This window comes from Pleurodeles waltl, chromosome 1_2 (genome assembly GCF_031143425.1).
Source record: "Pleurodeles waltl isolate 20211129_DDA chromosome 1_2, aPleWal1.hap1.20221129, whole genome shotgun sequence".
In the NCBI taxonomy this organism is placed as follows: domain Eukaryota; kingdom Metazoa; phylum Chordata; class Amphibia; order Caudata; family Salamandridae; genus Pleurodeles; species Pleurodeles waltl.
In genome coordinates this window covers 1,329,019,019-1,329,044,225 of record NC_090437.1, presented here as the reverse complement: position 1 = coordinate 1,329,044,225, position 25,207 = coordinate 1,329,019,019, and the positions used below count along the sequence as shown (strand labels likewise).

At 45.4% G+C, this 25,207-nt stretch overlaps 1 protein-coding gene across 1 annotated transcript in view; it reads left to right on the top strand.

Annotated features, from left to right (window-relative positions):
• Positions 1-25,207, top strand: part of LOC138257126 (vomeronasal type-2 receptor 26-like) — a 92,786-nt gene that overhangs the window by 46,417 nt on the left and 21,162 nt on the right. The window contains exon 3 of the mRNA XM_069205887.1: positions 13,270-13,393. Coding sequence (XP_069061988.1) covers positions 13,270-13,393 — 124 coding nt within the window. The remainder of the gene's footprint in view (positions 1-13,269; positions 13,394-25,207) is intronic.

Genomic DNA, 25,207 nt, shown 5'->3' with positions numbered 1-25,207 from the left:
TGTTAATGTCATCCCCCTCCTTGTAAGGGGGAACTATCTTGTGCAGATTCCTGGAATCATGCTCTTTTGCAGGATGACCATGGGGAATACTGCTGCTGCCACCATGGGTATCTAAACCCAACTTCTGGCTTTCCTTCTATAATTCAAAAGACTGTCTATCCAAATCCAGCTGTTGCTTTTTAAGCTTCAGTCTGGTTTGTTCCACCCTCAACTTATTGAGTTCCCTCTCTAACATTCTGTCATCAGGGTTGGTGGGAGGGACATTTCTAGAAACAGAGCTATGATGGGAATGAACAGAAGGAGACCTGTCCCTTACAGAAGGCACCCTAACAGCTTGGTTAACAGAAACATTACTACCAGTATGGTGAGAATATATGCTTTTGCTATGATGTGAGACAACACTATTTCTCTGGTGTGGCTCATCATCATTACCATCTATGCTAGACTGTCTAGTAATGGGCAGGCTAGGAAGTTTCTTTCCTGAATCTTTTCCTGGGGGAGTCCCTGAATCAGATTGAGAACTATTAGGTACTTTTTCAACAGATGGGGCACCTATGGCCTTATCCTGTTCTCTAAGCATGTTAAGTAACAGTTCCAAGGAAGGATTCTTCCCTACACTCAAACCTCTCTCTATACAGAGACTCCTTGCTCTTTTCCAGCTAAGGTTGTCATATGCAAGTTTGGACAGATCAACACTTTGGCCTGTGCCAGACATTTTTTAGAGAGAGTTAAAGTGATAGAAAAAGAGAAAAAAGTTTTCAGAACTTTTTGGAAAGACAGAAAAAACTTTTTAAACTTTTAAGAACTTTTTGAAAGTTTAGAAGTACTTTTCAGCACTTAGAAAAGAGTGAAAAGAGAAATGCAAAACTTTTTGGCTATGTGTATATACACTGACCTTGTTTTGTATATTTTTCTCTTATGAAAAGTACAATGACAAGAGTGGTAAGTAGTCTCAAGCACTTATCCCACCACTGCACAACCAATGTAGGAGGCTGGACTGGCTTGTAGTGAGTACCAAGGGGTACTTGCACCTTGCACCAGGCCCAGTTATCCCTTATTAGTGTAGAGGGTGTCTAGCAGCTTAGGCTGATAGATAATGGTAGCTTAGCAGAGCAGCCTAGGCTGAACTAGGAGATGTGTGAAGCTACTACAGTACCACTCAGTGTCATATGCACAATATCATAAGAAAACACAATACACAGTTATACTAAAAATAAAGGTACTTTATTTGTATGACAATATGCCAAAGTATCTTAGAGTGTACCCTCAGTGAGAGGATAGGAAATATACACAAGATATATGTACACAATAGCAAAAATATGCAGTATAGTCTTAGAAAACAGTGCAAACAATGTATAGTTACAATAGGATGCAATGGGGAAACATAGGGATAGGGGCAACACAAACCATATACTCCAAAAGTGGAATGCGAACCACGAATGGACCCCAAACCTATGTGACCTTGTAGAGGGTCGCTGGGACTATTAGAAAATAGTGAGAGTTAGAAAAATAACCCTCCCCAAAACCCTGAAAAGTGAGTGCAAAGTGCACTAAAGTTCCCCTAAGGACAAAGAAGTCGTGTTAGAGGAATAATGCAGGAAAGACACAAACCAGCAATGCAACAACTGTGGATTTCCAATCTAGGGTACCTGTGGAACAAGGGGACCAAGTCCAAAAGTCACAAGCAAGTCGGAGATGGGCAGATGCCCAGGAAATGCCAGCTGCGGGTGCAAAGAAGCTTCGACTGGACAGAAGAATCTGAGGTTTCTGCAGGAACGAAAAGGGCTAGAGACTTCCCCTTTGGTGGACGGATCCCTCTCGCCTTGGAGAGTCATGCAGAAGTGTTTTCCCGCCGGAAGGATGCCAACAAGCCTTGCTAGCTGCAAATCGTGCGGTTAACGTTTTTGGACGCTGCTGTGGCTCAGGAGGGACCAGGAGGTCGCCAATTGGACCAGGAGCTAGAGGGGACGTCGAGGAAGATAAGGAGCCCTCTTACCAGCAGGTAGCACCCGGAAAAGTGCCAGAAACAGGAACTACAAGGATGCGTGAAATGGTGCTCACCAGCAGTTACACAAAGGAGTCCCACGTCGCCGGAGACCAACTTAGAAAGTCGTGCAATGCAGGTTAGAGTGCCGTGGACCCAGGCTTGGCTGTGCACAAAGGATTTCCGCCGGAAGTGCACAGGGGCCGGAGTAGCTGCAAAAGTCGCGGTTCCCAGCAATGCAGTCTAGCGAGGTGAGGCAAGGACTTACCTCCACCAAACTTGGACTGAAGAGTCACTGGACTGTGAGGGTCACTTGGACAGAGTTGCTGGATTCGAGGGACCTCGCTCGTTGTGCTGAGAGGAGACCCAAGGGACCGGTAATGCAGCTTTTTGGTGCCTGCGGTTGCAGGGGGAAGATTCCGTCGACCCACGGGAGATTTCTTCGGAGCTTCTAGTGCAGAGAGGAGGCAGGCTACCCCCACAGCATGCACCACCAGGAAAACAGTCGAGAAGGCGGCAGGATCAGCGTTACAGAGTTGCAGTAGTCGTCTTTGCTACTATGTGCCAGTTTTGCAGGCTTCCAGCGCGGTCAGCAGTCGATTCCTTATCAGAAGGTGAAGAGAGAGATGCAGAGGAACTCGGCTGAGCTCTTGCATTCGTTATCTAAAGTTTCCCCAGAGACAGAGACCCTAAATAGCCAGAAAAGAGGGTTTGGCTACCTAGGAGAGAGGATAGGCTAGCAACACCTGAAGGAGCCTATCACAAGGAGTCTCTGACGTCACCTGGTGGCACTGGCCACTCAGAGCAGTCCAGTGTGCCAGCAGCACCTCTGTTTCCAAGATGGCAGAGGTCTGGAGCACACTGGAGGAGCTCTGGACACCTCCCAGGGGAGGTGCAGGTCAGGGGAGTGGTCACTCCCCTTTCCTTTGTCCAGTTTCGCGCCAGAGCAGGGGCTAAGGGGTCCCTGAACCGGTGTAGACTGGCTTATGCAGAATTGGGCACATCTGTGCCCAAGAAAGCATTTCCAGAGGCTGGGGGAGGCTACTCCTCCCCTGCCTTCACACGATTTTCCAAAGGGAGAGGGTGTCACACCCTCTCTCAGAGGAAGTTCTTTGTTCTGCCATCCTGGGCCAGGCCTGGCTTGACCCCAGGAGGGCAGATGCCTGTCTGAGGGGTTGGCAGCAGCTGCAGTGAAACCCCAGGAAGGGCAGTTTGGCAGTACCAGGGTCTGTGCCACAGACCACTGGGATCATGGGATTGTGCCAACTATGCCAGGATGGCATAGAGGGGGCAATTCCATGATCATAGACATGTTACATGGCCATATTCGGAGTTACCATTGTGAAGCTGTAATGGTGTCCCCGCACTCACAAGGTTCAGGGAATTGGCTCTGAACAATGTGGGGGCACGTTGGCTAGTGCCAGGGTGCCCTCACACTAAGTAACTTTGCACCTAACCTTTACCAGGTAAAGGTTAGACATACAGGTGACTTATAAGTTACTTAAGTGCAGTGTAAAATGGCTGTGAAATAACGTGGACGTTATTTCACTCAGGCTGCAGTGGCAGGCCTGTGTAAGAATTGTCAGAGCTCCCTATGGGTGGCAAAAGAAATGCTGCAGCCCATAGGGATCTCCTGGAACCCCAATACCCTGGGTACCTCAGTACCATATACTAGGGAATTATAAGGGTGTTCCAGTAAGCCAATGTAAATTGGTAAAAATGGTCACTAGCCTGTTAGTGACAATTTGGAAAGAAATGAGAGAGCATAACCACTGAGGTTCTGATTAGCTAGGGCCAAGTCAGTTGTCTGGAGTCTTCTCTGCTGGTGAGGCTCTTCAGTCCTTCCTCTTCTTTTCAAGTCACCAGGAATTTGAGGAGCAAGGCTTAGGTGTGCCCCTAAATACTAGATTTAGGGGTGTTACAGAGGTTAGAGGGCGGTAGCCAATGGCTGCTGACCCTGAGGGTGGCTACACTCTTCCAATGCTCACTTCCTTTGGAGAAGGGGGCGCAATCCTAACCCTATTCGCTAATGTACCCCAAACTAAGATGGAGGACTTTGACAGGAGGAGTTCACCTCAGTTCTGGGTACCCTAGGGGTGGTTTCTGCTGGGGTGGACGCTTCTAGTGGTGTTTACTAATTTTCCCATCAGACCTGCCACCAAAAGCGAGGTTTGTTCCGGGGGAGTGGGAATCTCCTTTAGCTCAAGTGCCCTGAGGGCAGTGCAGCAAAAGGCAGGAGCCTTTGAGTGCAAGTTGGACTGGAGTGCACTCAGATCCTGCTAACCTAGTTCCCAGTGCCAGTGTTAATTCCCTAAACAATGCAAAGGTATTTGGCAATACCTTTAGTTGCCACTATAATTCCCTAATAAATGGTACTTAGGTACCTCTGGCATGGGGTACTAAGGGTAAGCCCCTAAGGGCAGCAGCACCGATTGTGCCACACTCTAAGGCCATGTATCCATGTGCACCAAGCACTGCAATTGCAGGTTGAGTATTCTTGTGCAACCCTAAAGTGGAAACTCAACATGACACACTGCCTGTATACACTGTCCACTAGACACTGCATGAAATATAGTTAAGTCAGCCCCCTGGCAGGCCTTTCAGCCCTAAGGTAGGTTGCACTATGTTGTATGTGAGGGCATAGCTGCATGAGCAATATGCTCCCACTGTGTCCTTGACAAACCTGGAACATGGTGAGTGAACAGAGCATTAATTTTAAAATGCATGTGCTGGACACTGATCAACACAAGTTTCACAGCAATATGATGGCCACTCCGAACCCTGGGTTGTTTGGTACAAAAACAACTCAGAATGGTATATCCCCACTGGTGCCAGTGGTGGATTAATTACAAAAGATGCCCAGGGGTCACCTTAGAGGTGCCCCTGCAAAGGCTTACTACCCTGGCATGGTTGGTGACTGGTTCTATCCGGCCTGCCACGACCAGACATCCAATCAACAACCTTGGGGGAGAGATCCATCTCTCTGGATTGTAGAGCAATGCCCTTCCTGGGTGGACGTGCTAGCACCCCCTCCCTCAGGAATGTGAACTGCCCTGGCGGCGAGCTTCAAAGGGCTTACCACCTTTATAACTCGATCCCCAGGCCTGCTGCTAGCAGCAGATGGCCGTCCCTGTTGGTAATCCCCAGTTTTGGAGGGCGCAACAGCAGGAAAATACACAAAGGGTAGAAGGAGTGGCCCCACCTGGCATGCACCACCCCTAAGGTGTTACCTGTGAGGTGGACACTTCAGTTCATTTTCCTCAAACTTGAATGGGTGAAAAATAGCTAATCAGGTGCAAGGATGTGGCCTCTGCCCACATGAACTGGTCATTTAGTGGGTGTAGCCACCCTAAGGTAGATGACCCATTGGTCACTACCAGGTTCCCCCTAAAACGCCCACTAAATACAGTATTTAGTGGGCATTCCTCGACCAGGAAATCAAACCCTGCCTTCTGCACCCAAGACCTGCCAATAGCACTGAGGAGCTGCTGGACAACTAGAAAAACTCTAAAGAACACCAGAGGACTTTCAGAATTCAAAAATTGCTAGAGAACTCCCTTCAGAGTGGCTGTACCACTCTAAAACCAAAATAAACCTTCACCGAATACTACAGGAGGTTTGGTAAGCAATGTAGCATCATTGTTGCCCCTTAACAGAGATGATTTCGAAGAAGCAGCACAGACAGGTTATCTGGACAAAGGCCTGCCAGAAAGCAGCTGACACCCTCAAGGAGGTAATGTGTACAGTACTCGTACTCAAGGCTCGTGTCTTCTCTGAGGAGTGCAAACAGATGCTCCACAGCATGACACAGGGGTGGTCCTAGCACAGTTTGAGGAGGGCCTAGACCAACCAGTAGCCCTCATTAGTAGGATGTTACTTCCATGGGAACAGAGGTTGAGAGCAATTGAAAGAGAAGTTTCTGCTGTGGTCTGGGCACTGAAGAAGTTGAAACCATACCTGTTGGGACTCACTTCTGGATTCAGGTATACCACAGGCCTATGGGATGGCTAATGCAGAGGAGGGGTGAAAATCCCAAACTGTTGAGGGAATAGACTTTACAGTGGAACACCATTCGAGGTCAGTTCACACCAATTATGATAGTCTCTCCAGGTTATTTCGCCTTGGTGCAGAGAAAGCCCAAGCAGTTGAGTAGCTCTCTCTACATGCAGCTAGGGAGGGGCACGCGTTGTAGGAAAGTACCATCTTGCCTGGCATGTTACCCCCATATTTCACTGTATATATGTTGTTTTAGTTGTATGTGTCACTGAGACCCTGCCAGCCAGGGCCCCAGTGCTCATAAGTGTGCCCTGTATGTGTTACCTGTGTTATGACTAACTGTCTCACTGAGGCTCTGCTATCCAGAACCTCAGTGGTTATGCTCTCTCATTCTCTTTCCAAATTGTCACTAACAGGCTAGTGACCAATTTCACCAATTTACATTGGCATACTGGAACACCCCGATAATTCCCTAGTATATGTTACTGAGGTACCCAGGGTATTGGGGTTCCAGGAGATCCCTATGGGCTGCAGCATTTCTTGTGCCACCCATAGGGAGATCTGACAATTCTTACACAGGCCTGCCACGTTATTTCACAGCCTTTTACCACTGCACTTAAGTAACTTGTAAGCCACCTATATGTCTAACCTTTACCTGGTAAAGGTTGGGTGCTAAGTTACTTAGGGGGTCATTCTGACTCCCGCCGGCCGCGATATCCGCAGGGCCGGCGGGAGCCGCCAGAATACCGCTGCGCGGTCACAAGACCGCCGCAGGTATTCTGGGTTTCCCGCTGGGCTGGCGGGCGACCGCCAGAAGGCCGCCCGCCAGCCCAGCGGGAAACGCCCTTCCACAAGGATGCCGGCTCCGAATGGAGCCGGCGGAGTGGAAGGGGTGCGACGGGTGCAGTTGCACCCGTCGCAATTTTCAGTGTCTGCATTGCAGACACTGAAAATCATGGTGGGGCCCTGTTACGGGGGCCCCTGCAGTGCCCATGCCATTGGCACTGCACATTGGGGCACTGCAGGGGCCCCCAGGGGCCCCACGACACCCCATACCGCCATCCTGTTCCTGGCGGGCAAAACCGCCAGGAACAGGATGGCGGTATGGGGGTCGGAATCCCGAGGATTCCCCAGGGCAGCGGAAAACCGGCGGTACACCGCCGGTTTTCCGTTTCTGACCGCGGCTGTACCGCCGCGGTCAGAATTACCTTGGGAGCACCACCAGCCTGTTGGCGGTGCTCCCGCGGTCCCCGACCCTGGCGGTCCATGACCGCCAGGGTCGGAATGACCGCCTTAGTGTGTGGGCACCCTGGCACTAGCCAAGGTGCTCCCACATTGTTCAGGGCAAATTCCCCGGACTTTGTGAGTGCGGGAACACCATTACACGCGTGCACTATACATATGTCACGACATATGTATAGCGTCACAATGGTAACTCCGAACATGGCCATGTAACATGTCTAGGATCATGGAATTGTCACCCCAATGCCATTCTGGCATTGGGGAGACAATTCTATGATCCCCCGAGTCTCTTGCTCAGACCCGGGTACTGCCAAACTACCTTTCCAGGGGTTTCACTGCAGCTGATGCTGCTGGCAACCCCTCAGACAGGTTTCTGCCCTCCTGGGGTCCAGCCAGGCTTGGCCCAGGAAGGCAGAACAAAGGACTTCCTCAGAGAGAGGGTGTTACACCCTCTCCATTTGGAAAAAGGTGTCAGGGCTGGGGAGGAGTAGCCTCCCACAGCCTCTGGAAATGCTTTGATGGGCACAGATGGTGCCCATCTCTGCATAAGCCAGTCTGCACCGGTTCAGGGACCCCTCAGCCCTGCTCTGGCGCGAAACTGGACAAAGGAAAGGGGAGTGACCACTCCCCTGACCTGCACCTTCCCTGGGAGGTGCCCAGAGCTCCTCCAGTGTGCTCCAGACCTCTGCCATCTTGGAAACAGAGGTGCTGCTGGCACACTGGACTGCTCTGAGTGGCCAGGGCCAGCAGGTGACCTCAGAGACTCCTTCTGATAGGCTCCTTCAGGTGTTGCTAGCCTATCCTCTCTCCTAGGCAGCCAAACCCTGTTTTCTGGCTATTTAGGGTCTCTGTCTCTGGGGAATCTTAGACATGTTACATGGCCATGTTCGGAGTTACCATTGTGACGCTACACATAGGTAGTGCCCTATGTGTAGGGCACGCGTGTAATGGTGTCCCCGCACTCACAAAGTCTGGGGAATTTGCCCTGAACAATGTGGGGGCACCTTGGCTAGTGCCAGGGTGCCCACACACTAAGTAACTTTGCACCCAACCTTCACCAGGTGAAGGTTAGACATATAGGTGACTTATAAGTTACTTATGTGCAGTGTAAAATGGCTGTGAAATAATGTGGACGTTATTTCACTCAGGCTGCAGTGGCAGTCCTGTGTAAGAATTGTCTGAGCTCCCTATGGGTGGCAAAATACCCTGGGTACCTCACTACCATATACAAGGGAATTGTATGGGTGTACCAGTATGCCAATGTGAATTGGTAAATTTAGTCACTAGCCTGTTAGTGACAAATTTGGAAAGCAGAGAGAGCATAACCACTGGGGTTCTGGTTAGCAGAGCCTCAGTGAGACAGTTAGGCACCACACAGGGAACACATATAGGCCACAAACTTATGAGCACTGGGGTCCTGGCTAGCATGATCCGAGTGACACATAACAAACACACTGACAACATAGGGTTTTCACTATGAGCACTGGGCCCTGGCTAGCAGGATCCCAGTGAGACAGTAAAAACACTCAGACATATACTCACAAACAGTCCATAAGTGGGGGTAACAAGGCTAGAAAGAGGCTACTTTCCTACACTGACTCACTATGCAAATTGCACATACTTAGGACAACATTCATAGCCACATTTGAAAAGTATCACAGCCATTAATCAGTTAGTGTCAGTGTTAGTATCATTACATATTATTGGGGTTGCTTGATGCCGGTATCGAAGGAGTATGGGTCCGTCGGGATTCCTTTGGACAAGAAACTGAGATGCCTAGCACTTTGGATACATGAACAACACCTGGTACACACAAATTACCTTGTGACTTTAGACGCCAATACAAGATTTGATATCCCAAATGGAGGTTAACTCTTACAGACTTTTAGTGACTTTAAAAGAAATTGTGGATTCTTATCTTGAGTAAAAAGCCTTGATAAAGTCCCTCATAGGACGAAACAAGTGTCGGCTGAACTTGGTTGAACTTTGCAAGCACTTCCACTGTTGGATGAAAAATTTTCCGCATCAAGTTATTAGATTGGCTGAATTCCGTTCACACAATTGATTGATTTTGCTTTCATAAATATGACTGTTCAGGGATACATTGTTTTTTTGGATTCAATTGTGTAATTTGTTAAATTTTCATAATACGGAGTGTGCCATTAAGACATTTGTTAAACTATTCTAGCTCTTTTTGTACTTTTTGCATATGATTGTGAATTTGATACAGACTACGATTTGTGCTGTGTACATTAAATTTGATAATCAAATAATTATTTTATTTAGATCTGCCACATACCACATTTATATTGCATATCTAATTATAGTATGCACCATACCTCATTTTCACATCATAGTTTAGTGGTTTGTGAATACAGTACAATTGATAGCCCATGTAACATATATATGTGTGCTCGATTCTTATCTTTTGTGAGATCATTACATATTACCTGGCACCACATTGAGGACATTACTCACAGGCAGCCATGGATCAGGTGAAGGTCTATGGCAGAGAGGACATCCTTCTCAAGTGGGGTGGGTTGGAGGCGGGGTCTAGTTCATCCACCTGGAAGTGCTCTGAACACTTCTATCCTGCTGTATTTCTCCTTCACCCTCCTCTTCTCATCCTTACCCTTCTTTTTAATATCAGTGACAGTCTGTATATCCTCCCGCAGTGACAGCCATTGGCAACTGCTGCCATATGGCTGCCTTTTGTGAAGTACTGCTCCTGTAGGGGGGAGACCATGCAGTCTTTTGAAGTTCCTCACTATACATTTGAGTCTCATGGTGGTCTCCTCCTCTGTGTAATTTTACTTTCTCCTGAAAGGTAACATGTTTTTAGCAGACAGGCACATTGTAGTTGTGGAAAACACAGAACCTTGAATGTGTGGTGCTTTTATCTGCTTTTTGGTGCAGAGTTGTAGATGGTATTGATAGTGTGTATGTTTGTGTGCACTTATAATGTTTCTGGTCCGAGTGCGAATGAGCCCCCGAGTGCGGATGATCCTCCCCGAATGCGGATAATCCACCTGAGTGCGGAAAATCTGCACTCGGGTGGATTATCTGCCCTGAGTGTGTATAATCCACCACAAGTGTGGAAAATTCGCCAGAGTACAGATGTAAAGATACTACTTGTAACTTACTGAATACTGAAAAGTCATAAACTTAGATTTTTGTTCAAGACTTAGACCAAAAGTCTAAGTTTACCTTTGGGAATCAGGCACCATGAGATAAAAAAAAAAAAAACTAATATACCTATCCTGAAAGACTATTGACGCAATTACCCTTGTTTACTTGAACTGTTTATCGTTGTTATGGAATAAGGCTCTCAGGAGAAAAAAATTAAGGAACATATTATCCTGCAAGCTCCCTGGATGGTGTAGGGGATTGATAATTTATGGTTAGCATTTAATGTTTAGATTTATAAGAACAATGCATTTACTTTGTGAAGATTATTGAGCGATAGTAATATATTTAGGAAAAGTATTTTGCATCTAATCTGTATTTTAATAGCTGAACAGATTCCTTCAGAAGATTCATTTTAAGACACCTTCTGGAGTAGATTTTATATTTGATGACAAAGGTGATGCACCAGCCCAGTATGACATATTAAACTGGGTTATCTATCCTAATGGAACCTCCAGAGATATCCAAGTTGGCACTTTTGACCCATTGGCTCCCCCTGGTCATCAACTTTTCATCAACAAAAGCTTGATCAGCTGGCACTCTCTGGAGTTCAATCATAATCAGGTCAGTTTGAAAAGTTTACTTCCTACATACCTGCACAAGCCGTAACATAAATAAAAATGTTGCCATGTTTCATGAAGTCTACTTTCTCAGGACATTGAATTTTGCCACCAAATTATTTTAGCCTAAAGTGATACATTTTTTATGTATGTTATAAAACGAGTCCTTACAACAACCTCCCATAAGGTAGATTTACAGTTTGTATGCACTGTGGCAGATTTTGTACTGCCTTGTTTCAGAATTTATACTACGATTTATCGTAAAATATCCGGTTCACCAAGCAAGTATATCACTCAAGTTTTACAGCTGATTGATGCAAGACTAAATCAAAAGAAATTCTACCATTAGTACATCCACTACTTTTTTGGCAGATAGTCCTTTATCAGAAACCTTGAGCTGTTAAGGTTGTAGCCTTAATTAAATTCTAGATCGAATATTGTAATGTTCTTTTATTATAGACTTCCCCAGTTGCAGCTGCTGCAACAACTAAGGTGATGGAAGAAATTCTCCAATGAATGTCAGCCATTAGCAATCCCTTGGGGTACATAACAGTGGATTATTTTTCACCTATTCTCTGGACCGAGACAAGATAGTGTCTATGTGTTGTTTAAGATAATGGACGCCATGCTCACCCAGCCAGGTGTCTGCAGCTAAAACTAAAAAAAGAGGACCCAAACTGATCTGTATTGCTTGTGTTTATGTTTAGGGGAGACCTGGCAAATAGGGATGGATGCAGTGGTGGCTGTCGCAAATCTCAAGGGAGGGGTGTAATTAAAATAATAATTTTAAAAAATCATACCTGTTTCCGCCACCACTTGCTGTCTCACTCCTCTTCCTCTCCTGATGGTGTCCCAGCAGTCCCTGGGACACCGGCACAGGATCCCCAAACAATCCTGTTGCTGCTCTCATGCCATACCTAGCATGAGAGCAGCACCAGGATTGGTCTGAGTGGCTTGGTCTTTGCAGTTCTCCAACCCAGCTGTGTTACACAGCCAGGTTGGAGAAACCTAAGTGCGCATGTCAGTTTGACCAGCCTAAGATGTCTGGGCAAACTGACAAGGGCTCTTCGTTTACTCCACTCCACTCCTCCTCCTCCCTCCCATGACCCATGACCCAGCCCCACCCCTCTCTGCACATGCTAAGCCAGCAGCTGAAAAATAAAATGACAGTAAAATATTGTTTTATTTTTCAGATGCTGGCTCTTAGCCAGGGGGGCGATGCTCCTTCGTCATTGCAAAGGAGATGCCCCTGGATGGATGGCTCTTAATGGAGTCAGTGCAGTCTGATTTGCATATGGCTGGTCTCTGTCTAGAATAGTATCAGGGTGTGAAACGATCGATGAACTGGAATGGGACCACCAGCGATTGCTTTTGGCTGAGAATAATTTAACAGCTTATTCTTTGTTACCTTTCTTGCCCCGAAGTGTTTTGGAAAATGTTTGCCCCAAGGAGTAGATGAAGAAATTAACTATCTTTCAAGCTCTCTGGCAAACACATTGATGCAGTAGGAATGTTTGGTATACAGTTTCAATATTCACATTTATGTACACTGGTTCACAATGAAAACCAATACTACAAAAGCTGCATTATATGTTGGAAAAAAAGAAACTTTTTAAATCCTTTTTCATTTCTGACCTTAAACCGATTACTAGTTAATGTATGTTTGTAATGATTATTTCAACATTATTTAGCATTCGAGAAATGTTTGTATTTTACCTGAATTGAAGTGTAGCCCATCTACTATATGGGGAAATTTGCCTTTCGTCTGGATAGCATTTTGATAGTTGATCACTGAATACCTCTAATGGGGATAGGCGGTGGGTACATCATCCCTAAAGACGGTCAGGGGCACCAGAAAAAGAGCTTTGAGCTCTCTATGTTGCGTGAATGAAGAGCTTGTGCAGTCCTGTCGTGGCACACACATTCTTAACTCAAATAGAGCAATTGTTACAGCATAATAAACTGATGTTACGAATGGCTTCCTTTATAGATATGACCCTCTACTGATCTACACTTTAAAGTTAAGTTTGACCCCCGCCACAACCAAGAATCTGTGTTCTTGTGCATAGGCTTCTCCAGAGTGACAAAGCTGTCATTGTCATGCTCAGTCTGAGTCTACTACACTGTTTTAAACAGCCACAACACCAGAAAATCACCTGCATTAGCAGCCTATCTGTCTGAATTGTGGGTACCCATCATTGTTTCCATGACCATATTTGTCTCTTCTAAATAGTTTCAGCCTTTTACAATTCTCTTGTCACTTCCTAAAACTAATCTTTCCTCCTCATCTCTTCTTCACAGACTCCCCCCTCTGTCTGTAGTAAGAGCTGCCCCCCTGGGTACCGGAAGGCTCCCATAGAAGGGAAGCCCATCTGCTGCTTTGACTGTGTGACATGTGCAGAGGGAGAGTTTTCAAACTCCACTGGTGAGTGAAGACTTTATGTATGATACTGTTTGTGAGCCATTAAGAAGGACAAGTGCATTAAGTATAGGAGAGAATCTTTTAGAAGAAGTACCCCCAGAGTAAGTTTTTATGTTATCTGCCCGGCTGGTTGAGTGTTTGTGTGAGTGCTGACCCACCACAGCAGTTCTTAACTTGGGGCTTGAGGACCTTGGGGTCTGTGAGGCTTACTCATGGAGTCCTCCACTGTTTAGAAAATTACATAAGGTCAGTATGTCAATCAAGTATATATACATAAACAAGCACACTGGACAACTGAGAATTCTAAAGTGCTCTGTAATTATGGAGGAATTTAAATCTGAGGATCAATTTAGGAGAGCTGTACAACAAACAACACTTAGAAAGAATATTAAGTGGCCTCAATCGAAACACTTGTATACACCACCAAAAGGAGAACATTCATTAGGAACAAAAACAACAAAGTGATGTGCCCGAGTCTAGCACACTACTTTAGAAATAAAACAAAAAAGGCAAACATGAAGACTTCGAGATCAGATGAATGTGAAATAAAATTAGAAAAGTTGGAGTTGGTTGTGATATTTTCTCAACTTCATTTGTGGTAGAGAGGATGCACCATCCATGGTCCAAGTCCTATTTCGTAGTCACACCCTTGACCGATTATTTCCAGGGCGCTCAATTACAGAGTCTGTGACATTGCTTTACGTATTTCCCTATATCCAGATTCCACCCTTCACATGCAGGAGGCTAGAAAAATGTTTTTACCCATCAGAAAGATACTTCAAGATACTTCAAGCTCTGAATACATCATACAGCATGATGTATCGTGCTCATCCCATAATAAATATGGCGGAGAAAGCCCATATATGTACCGACCCATAATAGGCAATGAAGGTGCTGGAAATCTGTTCTGGCTCCCACTCAGTTAAGGTAGGAGATGGCGGGGCAGCTGTGGAGCACTCTGTGCTGTAGAATAATGAATAATTGATCCTGGAATGTTTTGGTTCTCAATTTAATTTTACATTTGTTTTGTCTAACATAGACAAAAGATGGGTTCTTGCCTTTATTGTACACCCAAACGTTCTAGAATCTTTGTAATGTATCCTGCTTAGACTCTGACTTCAAATGTTGCTCGCACATATTCTTAGGCTTACTCTTGCGACAAAGTCACTGTGAAGTTTATGCTGTTTCCTTTGCTATAAGATGTGCTGTGCAAATGCCTATTGAAACTGATTACACTGTCTTTGGGTTATGTAGTTTGGGCAGAAAATTAAAGTGCTTTGGGGGTACTGCTCCCTATTTAGATATGGCCACCACTACCCTTTGCATGAGTATTGGGCTTGACTCTATATATGACTGTTCTATGTTTGCTTGAATAGAGGAGCAAGTGTGGTATTCACTGTTAGTTGGGTTTACAGTGTGGGAGAGGGAGGAGCAACATATTAGGGAAACTAGTGGAGAAAGGATATGTTGTTTTATGATGTAAGGGCTGAACTACTGAGGAAAGTACTAGAGTGGGCAATTGTGCATGAGCAGGTCACATGGGGTTAGTAAATCCAAACTTACACCATTGACTTGGAAAATCCAGACAGAATGTAGTGATTTAGTCTATTTAAAAAGGTATGAGTTCATCTCTCCATGAGTCTGCTAGCATATGTTTAGAGACACAAGGGTCATCTCTTCTTTCAGCTCTCAAGGGGCTGAAAAGGGGTGGATTGTGTGGGTGGTGGACATCCTTTTTGCTCAAGATGGCACCTATGTGATAGCACTGTGAGGGACTGAGGCAGGTGAATGGCCCTGATTTCTACTAACAGCCCTAATTATGACAACCCACATTTTTTGGTGACCTTCAATGAGTTGCTACCAATTTCTAATGCACTACATTATTTTGAAGGGAGGGGGTTTCAATTGTGTCTTGCACGCTGAACTCAATAAAGCTACTGACCCTCCTAGAAAATAATCAGCAAAACTGTTGATCAACATGCTCTCCATCCACTGTGGGATAACCAAATGCTCCCTGCAATCTTTCAAGATAGTATCTGTAAGGGCTGATCAAGCGTCAGAGTCTCTTGTTTAGGACATATTTATGATTGCCGCGGCTTCTGTATATTACAGGACTTGCAAACTCAGTTTAAGCTCCCTTCTCATTTCTTTCTTAAATACAGGTCTGGGACTACTTTTTGGTCGGCTGCAGGCTAACAACTTTACCTGTCCACTCTGCTGTACTTTCATGTTTTTTAAATGCCCAGTGGGACTTTTTAATTAGCAGTGTATACCATAGTTTTTGTCAATACCAGGTAAATGATAGCTCTCTGCATGCAGATTGATGGAGTATAATTCTAGGACAGACTATCACTCCCTCAGATATTTTGGCAGCATGGGGCATTCTTGAGTAACTTGTGTTCTTAGTTAACTTAAGGACCTAGCAATTCAAGACTATAGGTATGCTGTATTATACATCCAGTAGGATCCCGCAATGGGCTCAGAATAATATTATGGATAAGACTAAATGCTCTAAATGTGGATTCCCAGCAGCAGATTTAGTACATATGTTCACATCATGTCCTAAATGATTTGGGCCAAAATGAGTCTTCTGACTAGGCTATGTTTTAGAGAGGATGTGCACTTCACTAATAAGGAAATAATTATGTTGGGATTCAGAGTCTGAGCAGATGTGAGTTCCAGTAGGTTGTTCTCTACTGTTATTATAACAACCAGGGTTTGTATCGGTCTGTACCGCCTCCTGCGGTTGGTGAGTGATGGGTAACTCTTAAGCAGGTTTATGAGCTTGAACTAGCTTTAGCTAAATCAAGGGGTATACCAGCAAGTACAAAATTTAGTCATATTTGGTCCAGTTTTAATTGGTGGCTCCAGTTGGTGTCACGGGTGCAATTCCTGAGTTATAATGTAAATATTGTATTAGACAGCTTTATGTCTTTTTTGTGTTTTTTTTTTCCTGTGTGGTGTATTTATTTTAATGTTTTGGCTTTCAAATGTAATTTTTTAATGCTCAATAGTTTCTTGGCAAAAAAAGAACTAAAAAGCTGCTAATTTGTTGTTGATCTTTGTCTCTAGTGATTTAGAGACAGTTTGATTTAAGAAGTGACAAGGGTAGAAGCAAATTGAAATTCTTAGGAAAGAAATATGCAAGATCAGCATGATAAATATTCATGACCTTTACTTGTTTTACAGAGAAGCATTAATGGGATATTTCCAACATTATCCAAAAATCTTTTTCATGTTGTTTTCTGTCACTGACTCTGCCGGAAACACATTGTCATAGATAGGATTCTAAGGGCTTGACGCAATTGCCATCACAATTTTCTGTTTGGCTGAAGGTGCATTCCCATTCAAAACATTAAAAGCATCAGCTGTAGGCATATCTTCAGATGCTACTTATAGCATCTTCCCCAGTCTGGGTACCCGCCAATGAATATGCCACACACGGAGCAATGTGTTACACATCTTCAATGTGTAACCACAAACTCAACAATCTAAACCTGCATTCACTTCACCACATTCTAACACTTATGTCGTCATGCTATGGAGTCCTTCCAGATCCAAAAAGGTTCCATTATACACTCTCACAAGACACAACATCTTTCTCTTTGTTGAATAAATGTATTTTAAATTTTCACAAGATATACACATCATAAATCTTCAATGAGTCTTCTTGGTTCATTTATGACTCATCCAGATTGTGTCTTTAGACTTGGAAATCAACAATCAGAGTGTCCATGAACTACTTTGGTGATGTTGGAATAAAGGCAGTCTGGGTTTCACCAAGGGCTCTCCCTGATCCAGTCTCTACATTGACATTAATGTCTGACGAGCGTTGAGCTACATGTTTGAAGTGCAATGAATGTCGTATGAGAGATTTTCATGGACCTTGGGCAGTCACCATGTCCCCTTTGGTGGTTACAGCTTGGAATGGCTCAGCATCAAAAAGGAGTATCAGATTTACATTGCCACAAGCACTTGATCTCCTCACTTGAAAACAATGTTCTTTGCATGTCATTTCCTGTTTATGATTCAAGTCTGTTGTGCATATCTCTACATCATTAATGGATCTAATGTTGGTCCTCTGAGGTAACTTGGTCTTCAAGACTCTGCTGAACATCAACGTTGTAGGGTTTTCACCTGTGGTTGAGGGAGAAGTCAAACAGTAAGCTCATAAACTAGAATTCCAGATAGTCTTGAGGTTAAGCTTCTCTAATGCAGCAAGCTGAACAGCTTTCTTTAAAGTTCTCATAAGACATTCAACGAGGATGTTAGCTTGTGGCCAAAGAGGTGTGGTCTTCTAATGCTTCTCATTACGCAGATGGAGGAAGTCTTTGATGTCTCTGCTATTAAAAGGTGGACCGTTGTCAGTTTTCAAAATGATACGAATGCCCCATGTCACAAAGATGCATTCCTATCTCTTAATGGCCCTGTCCTCAGTGACAGACAAGAGATCTTCAACTAATGGGAAGCAAGAGTATTTGTACACAATCACCATTAGGTGATGATCATTGCCAAGAGGACCAAAAAAGTCAACAGCAATCCATTCCCAGGCATGTGTGGGCATCTCTGACATGGTCAGGAGGTGTGGAGAAGTTTTCAATGACAGGCACTTACATAGATGACAGGTTTTTCATTTCCTTTCAACTCATTCAATTCAATTCAAATCATCTTTATTGGCTCAATACTGCCTAAAAAAGCACAGCATAACATATTTCAAACAATCATAATCCAAGATACATACTTGGGTTAATAAAGCACTTTTCAGAATAATTTCAATAACACAGATATTTTTAGATTCCTCAGAAAAGACTGAAGTAATTTCAGGATCTAATTAATCATAAAGGCAGTATTTCAAAAAGTAAGACAGCATTAAAAAACATACAATGCAAAGTCTGGAAAAGAAAAAACATTCATTGCAGATGATGAGAATAGCAACATAATGACATGTCAATGATTTAAAAACATAAATCTAAAGTGCATAGAAATGTGAAAAAAACAATAGGACCCATAACAGTAATGTAATTAAATACATGCATTAAATTAAAAAAGGACCTTCATTTAAATACAGCTGAATCATAAATTAGGCCAGTTATTATGGAAGACAATTTTACTAAAAACACATTTAAAAGAATTTCTTAATTTTAGAGCAGAAATAATACAATTCAAAACAGAGAAACAGAAAGCAGGGAACATCAATCTTTGTAAAAAATGCAATCCATCTAGTTGTGTAGTAAAATTCCTTTCTATTAAAATAGGATGTTTAAAATGGGATCTTAAAGTGTGGTATAATGTGCAAAAAAGCATAAAGTGTATTGTTCATTGAGATTAGGAAACCAGACTTGATTGGAGAGAGCTCATTAAGTTGCAACAATTCTACAATGGACTTCATGAGCCACTTCAATTATTTGCTGTTGTAGATTGTCTGGAATGCAATTCTTAAAGCCCTCAGGATAATTACGTCCTGTGCCACTGACAGTTAATCTTTGACATTTCTGTATTTCTCATACTCACTGTCACTGGCAAGAGGTTGAGTATGTCAATTCCATGCCTGATTGTAGGAGGCTGGACTGGCTTGTAGTGAGTACCAAGGGGTACTTGCACCTTGCACCAGGCCCAGTTATCCCTTATTAGTGTATAGGGTGTCTAGCAGCTTAGGCTGATAGATAATGGTAGCTTAGCAGAGCAGCTTAGGCTGAACTAGGAGACGTGTGAAGCTACTACAGTACCACTTAGTGTCATATGCACAATATCATAAGAAAACACAATACACAGTTATACTAAAAATAAAGGTACTTTATTTTTATGACAATATGCCAAAGTATCTTAGAGTGTACCCTCAGTGAGAGGATAGGAAATATACACAAGATATATATACACAATAGCAAAAATATGCAGTATAGTCTTAGAAAACAGTGCAAACAATGTATAGTTACAATAGGATGCAATGGGGAAACATAGGGATAGGGGCAACACAAACCATATACTCCAGAAGTGGAATGCGAACCACGAATGGACCCCAATCCTATGTGACCTTGTAGAGGGTCGCTGGGACTATTAGGAAATAGTGAGAGTTAGAAAAATAACCCTCCCCAAGACCCTGAAAAGTGAGTGCAAAGTGCACTAAAGTTCCCCTAAGGACAAAAGAGTCGTGTTAGAGGAATAATGCAGGAAAGACACAAACCAGCAATGCAACAACTGTGGATTTCCAATCTAGGGTACCTGTGGAGAAGGGGACCAAGTCCAAAAGTCACAAGCAAGTCGGAGATGGGCAGATGCCCAGGAAATGCCAGCTGCGGGTGCAAAGAAGCTTCGACTGGACAGAAGAAGCTGAGGTTTCTGCAGGAACGAAAAGGGCTAGAGACTTCCCCTTTGGTGGAGGGATCCCTCTCGCCTTGGAGAGTCGTGCAGAAGTGTTTTCCCGCCGAAAGGACGCCAACAAGCCTTGCTACACGCAAATCGTGTGTTTGGCGTTTTTGGACGCTGCTGGGCCCAGGAGGGACCAGGAGGTCGCAAATTGGACCTGCAGAGAGAGGGGACGTCGAGCAAGACAAAGAGCCCTCACTGAAGCAGGTACCTCCCAGAGAAGTGCCAGAAACAGGCACTACGAGGATGTGTGAAACAGTGCTCGCTTGCACAAAGGAGTCCCACGTCGCCGGAGACCAACTTAGAAAGTCGTGCAATGCAGGTTAGAGTGCCGTGGACCCAGGCTTGGCTGTGCACGAAAGATTTCCGCCGGACGTGCACAGGGGCCGGAGTAGCTGCAAAGTCGCGGTTCCCAGCAATGCAGCCCAGCGAGGTGAGGCAAGGACTTACCTCCACCAAACTTGGGCTGAAGAGTCACTGGACTGTGGGGGTCACTTGGACAGCGTCGCTGGATTCGAGGGACCTCGCTCGTCGTGCTGAGAGGAGACCCAAGGGACCGGTAATGCAGCTTTTTGGTGCCTGCGGTTGCAGGGGGAAGATTCCGTCGACCCACGGGAGATTTCTTCGGAGCTTCTGGTGCAGAGAGGAGGCAGGCTACCCCCACAGCATGCACAAGCAGGAAAACAGTCGAGAAGGCGGCAGGATCAGCGTTACAGAGTTGCAGTAGTCGTCTTTGCTACTATGTTGCAGGTTTGCAGGCTTCCAGCGCGGTCAGCGGTCGATTCCTTATCAGAAGGTGAAGAGAGAGATGCAGAGGAACTCGGCTGAGCTCATGCATTCGTTATCTAAAATTTCCCCAGAGACAGAGACCCTAAATAGCCAGAAAAGAGGGTTTGGCTACCTAGGAGAGAGGAAAGGCTACTAACACCTGAAGGAGCCTATCAGCAGGAGTCTCTGACGTCACCTGGTGGCACTGGCCACTCAGAGCAGTCCAGTGTGCCAGCAGCACCTCTCTTTCCAAGATGGCAGAAGTCTGGAGCACACTGGAGGAGCTCTGGACACCTCCCAGGGGAGGTGCAGGTCAGGGGAGTGGTCACTCCCCTTTCCTTTGTCCAGTTTCGCGCCAGAGCAGGGGCTAAGGGGTCCCTGAACCGGTGTAGACTGGCTTATGCAGAATTGGGCACATCTGTGCCCAACAAAGCATTTCCAGAGGCTGGGGGAGGCTACTCCTCCCCTGCCTTCACACCATTTTCCAAAGGGAGAGGGTGTCACACCCTCTCTCAGAGGAAGTTCTTTGTTCTGCCATCCTGGGCCAGGCCTGGCTGGACCCCAGGAGGGCAGCTGCCTGTCTGAGGGGTTGGCAGCAGCAGCAGCTGCAGTGAAACCCCAGGAAGGGCAGTCTGGCAGTACCAGGGTCTGTGCTACAGACCACTGGGATCATGGAATTGTACCAACAATGCCGGGATGGCATAGAGGGGGCAATTCCATGATCATAGACATGTTACATGGCCATATTCGGAGTTACCATGGTGAAGCTACATATAGGTAGTGACCTATATGTAGTGCACGCGTGTAATGGTGTCCCCGCACTCACAAAGTTCAGTGAATTGGCTCTGAACAATGTGGGGGCACCTTGGCTAGTGCCAGGGTGCCCTCACACTAAGTAACTTTGCACCTAACCTTTACCAGGTAAAGGTTAGACATATAGGTGACTTATAAGTTACTTAAGTGCAGTGTAAAATGGCTGTGAAATAACGTGGACGTTATTTCACTCAGGCTGCAGTGGCAGGCCTGTGTAAGAATTGTCAGAGCTCCCTATGGGTGGCAAAAGAAATGCTGCAGCCCATAGGGATCTCCTGGAACCCCAATACCCTGGGTACCTCAGTACCATATACTAGGGAATTATAAGGGTGTTCCAGTAAGCCAATGTAAATTGGAAACAATGGTCACTAGCCTGTCAGTGACAATTTGGAAAGAAATGAGAGAGCATAACCACTGAGGTTCTGATTAGCAGAGCCTCAGTGAGACAGTTAGTCACTACACAGGTAACACATTCAGGCACACTTATGAGCACTGGGGCTCTGGGTTACCAGGGTCCCAGTGACACATACAACTAAAACAACATATATACAGTGAAAAAATGGGGGTAACATGCCAGGCAAGATGGTACTTTTTTACACAACCCCCCCCCAAACGAAGGACAATAAGACTAGCCATTACCTGATGAGTCTTCATTGTCTAAGTGGAAATATCTGGAGAGTCCATCTGCATTGGAGTGGCTACTCCCAGGTCTATGTTCCACTGTATAGTCCATTCCCTGTAGGGATATGGACCACCTCAACAATTTAGGATTTTCACCTTTCATTTGTTTTAGCCAAAGTAGAGGTTTGTGGTCTGTCTGAACAATGAAGAGAGTGCCAAACAGGTATGGCCTCAACTTCTTCAGAGCCCAGACCACAGCAAAGGCCTCCCTCTCAATGGCAGGCCAACGCTTTTCTCTAGGGGTCAACCTTCTACTAATAAAAGCAACAGGTTGATCCTGGCCCTCAGAATTAAGTTGTGATAGGACTGCCCCTACTCCTAATTCAGATGCATCAGTTTGGACATAGAATTTTTTAGAGTAACAAGGGCTTTTCAGGACAGGTGCAGAGCACATGGCCTGCTTCAGCTCCTCAAAAGCTTTCTGACAGTTTGCTGTCCATAATACCTTTTTAGGCATTTTCTTGGATGTGAGGTCATTAAGAGGGGCTGCAATGGAGCCATAGTTCTTAATGAACCTCCTGTAATACCCAGTGAGGCCTAGGAAGGCTCTCACCTGAGTCTGAGTGGTAGGGGGAACCCAATCAATAATAGTTTGGATTTTCCCCTGAAGTGGTGCAATCTGTTCCCCACCAACAAGGTGTCCCAGATAAACCACCTTACCCTGCCCTATCTGGCACTTTGAAGCCTTGATAGTGAGGCCTGCCTTTTGCAGATCCTCCAAAACTTTCCAAAGGTGGACCAGGTGATCATCCCAGCTGGAGCTAAAGACAGCTATGTGATCCAAATTTGCTGCACTGAAAGCTTCCAGCCCTTGCAGGACTGTGTTCACCAACCTCTGAAAAGTGGCAGGTGCATTTTTCAAACCAAAAGGCATTACAGTAAACTGGTAATGTCCTCCAATGGTAGAAAATGCAGTCTTAGGTTTAGCATCTTCTGACAATTTGATCTGCCAATACCCTGCAGTCAAATCAAAAGTGCTTAGATACTTGGCAGATGCCAGTGTATCTATAAGCTCATCTGCCCTGGGTATAGGGTGAGCATCAGTTTTGGTTACCAAGTTGAGACCTCTATAGTCTACACAAAACCTCATTTCTTTCTTTCCATCTTTAGAATTGGGTTTTGGTACCAGTACCACAGGAGAAGCCCATGGACTGTCAGAGTGCTCAACCACTCCTAGTTCCAACATTTTCTGAACTTCTTGCTTTATGCAGTCCCTGACATGGTCAGGCTGCCTATAGATCTTACTTTTGACAGGTAAACTGTCTCCAGTATCTATAGTGTGCTCACACCAAGAAGTGGTGCCTGGCACAATAGAGAAGAGTTCTGAAAATTGTCCTAGGAGATTAATGCAATTATCTTTCTGCTCAGCAGTAAGACAATCAGCCAAAACTACACCTTCCACAAGAGCATCTTGTTCTGTGGAAGAGAAGAGATCAGGTAGAGGATCACTGTCTTCTTCCTGTCCCTCATCAGTTGCCATGAGCAGGGTGAGATCAGCCCTGTCATAGTAGGGTTTCAGGCGGTTGACATGGAGCACCCTAAGGGGACTCCTGGCAGTGCCTAAGTCAACCAAGTAGGTGACTTCACCCTTCTTTTCAACAATTGTGTGGGGTCCACTCCATTTATCTTGGAGTGCTCTTGGGGCCACAGGCTCCAAGACCCACACTTTCTGCCCTGGTTGGTACTGAACCAAAACAGCCTTCTGATCATGCCATTGCTTCTGGAGCTCTTGGCTGGCCTGAAGGTTTTTACTGGCCTTTTTCATGTACTCAGCCATCCTTGATCTGAGGCCAAGTACATAATCCACAATATCCTGCTTAGGAGCTTTTAAAGGTTGTTCCCAACCCTCCTTTACAAGTGTGAGTGGACCCCTAACAGGGTGTCCAAAAAGAAGTTCAAAGGGGCTGAAGCCCACTCCTTTCCGGGGTACCTCCCTGTAGGCAAAAAGGAGGCATGGTAGAAGGATATCCCATCTCCTGCGGAGTTTTTCAGGGAGTCCCATAATCATGCCTTTGAGAGTTTTATTAAATCTCTCCACCAGTCCATTTGTTTGTGGATGATAGGGTGTTGTGAACTTGTAAGTTACACCACACTCCTTCCACATGGCCTTTAAGTATGCAGACATGAAATTGCTTCCTCTGTCTGATACTACTTCCTTTGGGAAGCCCACCCTGGAAAATATTCCCAGGAGGGCCTTTGCCACTGCAGGAGCTGTAGTGGTCCTTAAAGGAATAGCTTCAGGATATCTTGTGGCATGGTCCACTACCACTAAGATAAACCTATTGCCTGAAGCAGTAGGAGGGTCAAGGGGGCCAACTATGTCAACCCCTACCCTTTCAAAGGGAACCCCAACCACAGGCAGTGGGATAAGGGGTGCTTTTGGAGTGCCACCTGTCTTGCCACTGGCTTGACAGGTTTCACAGGACTTACAAAATTCCTTTGTGTCCTCAGACATCCTAGGCCAATGAAACAATGGTAGCAATCTGTCCCAAGTTTTCATTTGACCCAGGTGCCCAGCTAAGGGAATGTCATGTGCCAGTGTTAGGAGGAACTTTCTGTACTCCTGAGGAATCACTAATCTCCTGGCAGCTCCAGGTTTAGGATCCCTATGCTCAGTGTACAAGAGGTTGTCCTCCCAGTAAACTCTGTGAGAGTCACTGACATCCCCATTAGCCTGTTTGACAGCTTGCTGTCTGAGACCCTCTAATGTGGGACAGGTTTGCTGTGCCACACTCAGCTCCTCCCTGGCAGGCCCCCCTTCACCCAAAAGCTCAGCAGTGTCTGCTTCCAGCTCCTCTGGTGTAGGTTCTGCACAGGGAGGGAATTCTTCTTCCTCAGAATTAGAATCCACTGTAGAGGGAGGGAGGGATAGTAGGAAGTGGTTTGCTTCTACTAGCCCTAGCTTTAGGGAGCACTTGGTCCATTGTTCCAGGATCCAAGCTTCCCTGTCCTTTTTGCTTTTTGGCCTGAGCCCTTGTCAAAGCAAAAATATGCCCTGGGATGCCCAGCATTGCTGCATGGGCCTCCAACTCCACATCTGACCAAGCTGATGTCTCCAAATCATTCCCTAATAGACAGTCTACAGGTAAGTCTGAAGCTACCACAACTTTCTTTGGACCAGTTACCCCCCCCCCCAGTTGAGATTTACAACAGCCATGGGGTGGCTTTGTGTTAGGTTGTGAGCATCGGTTA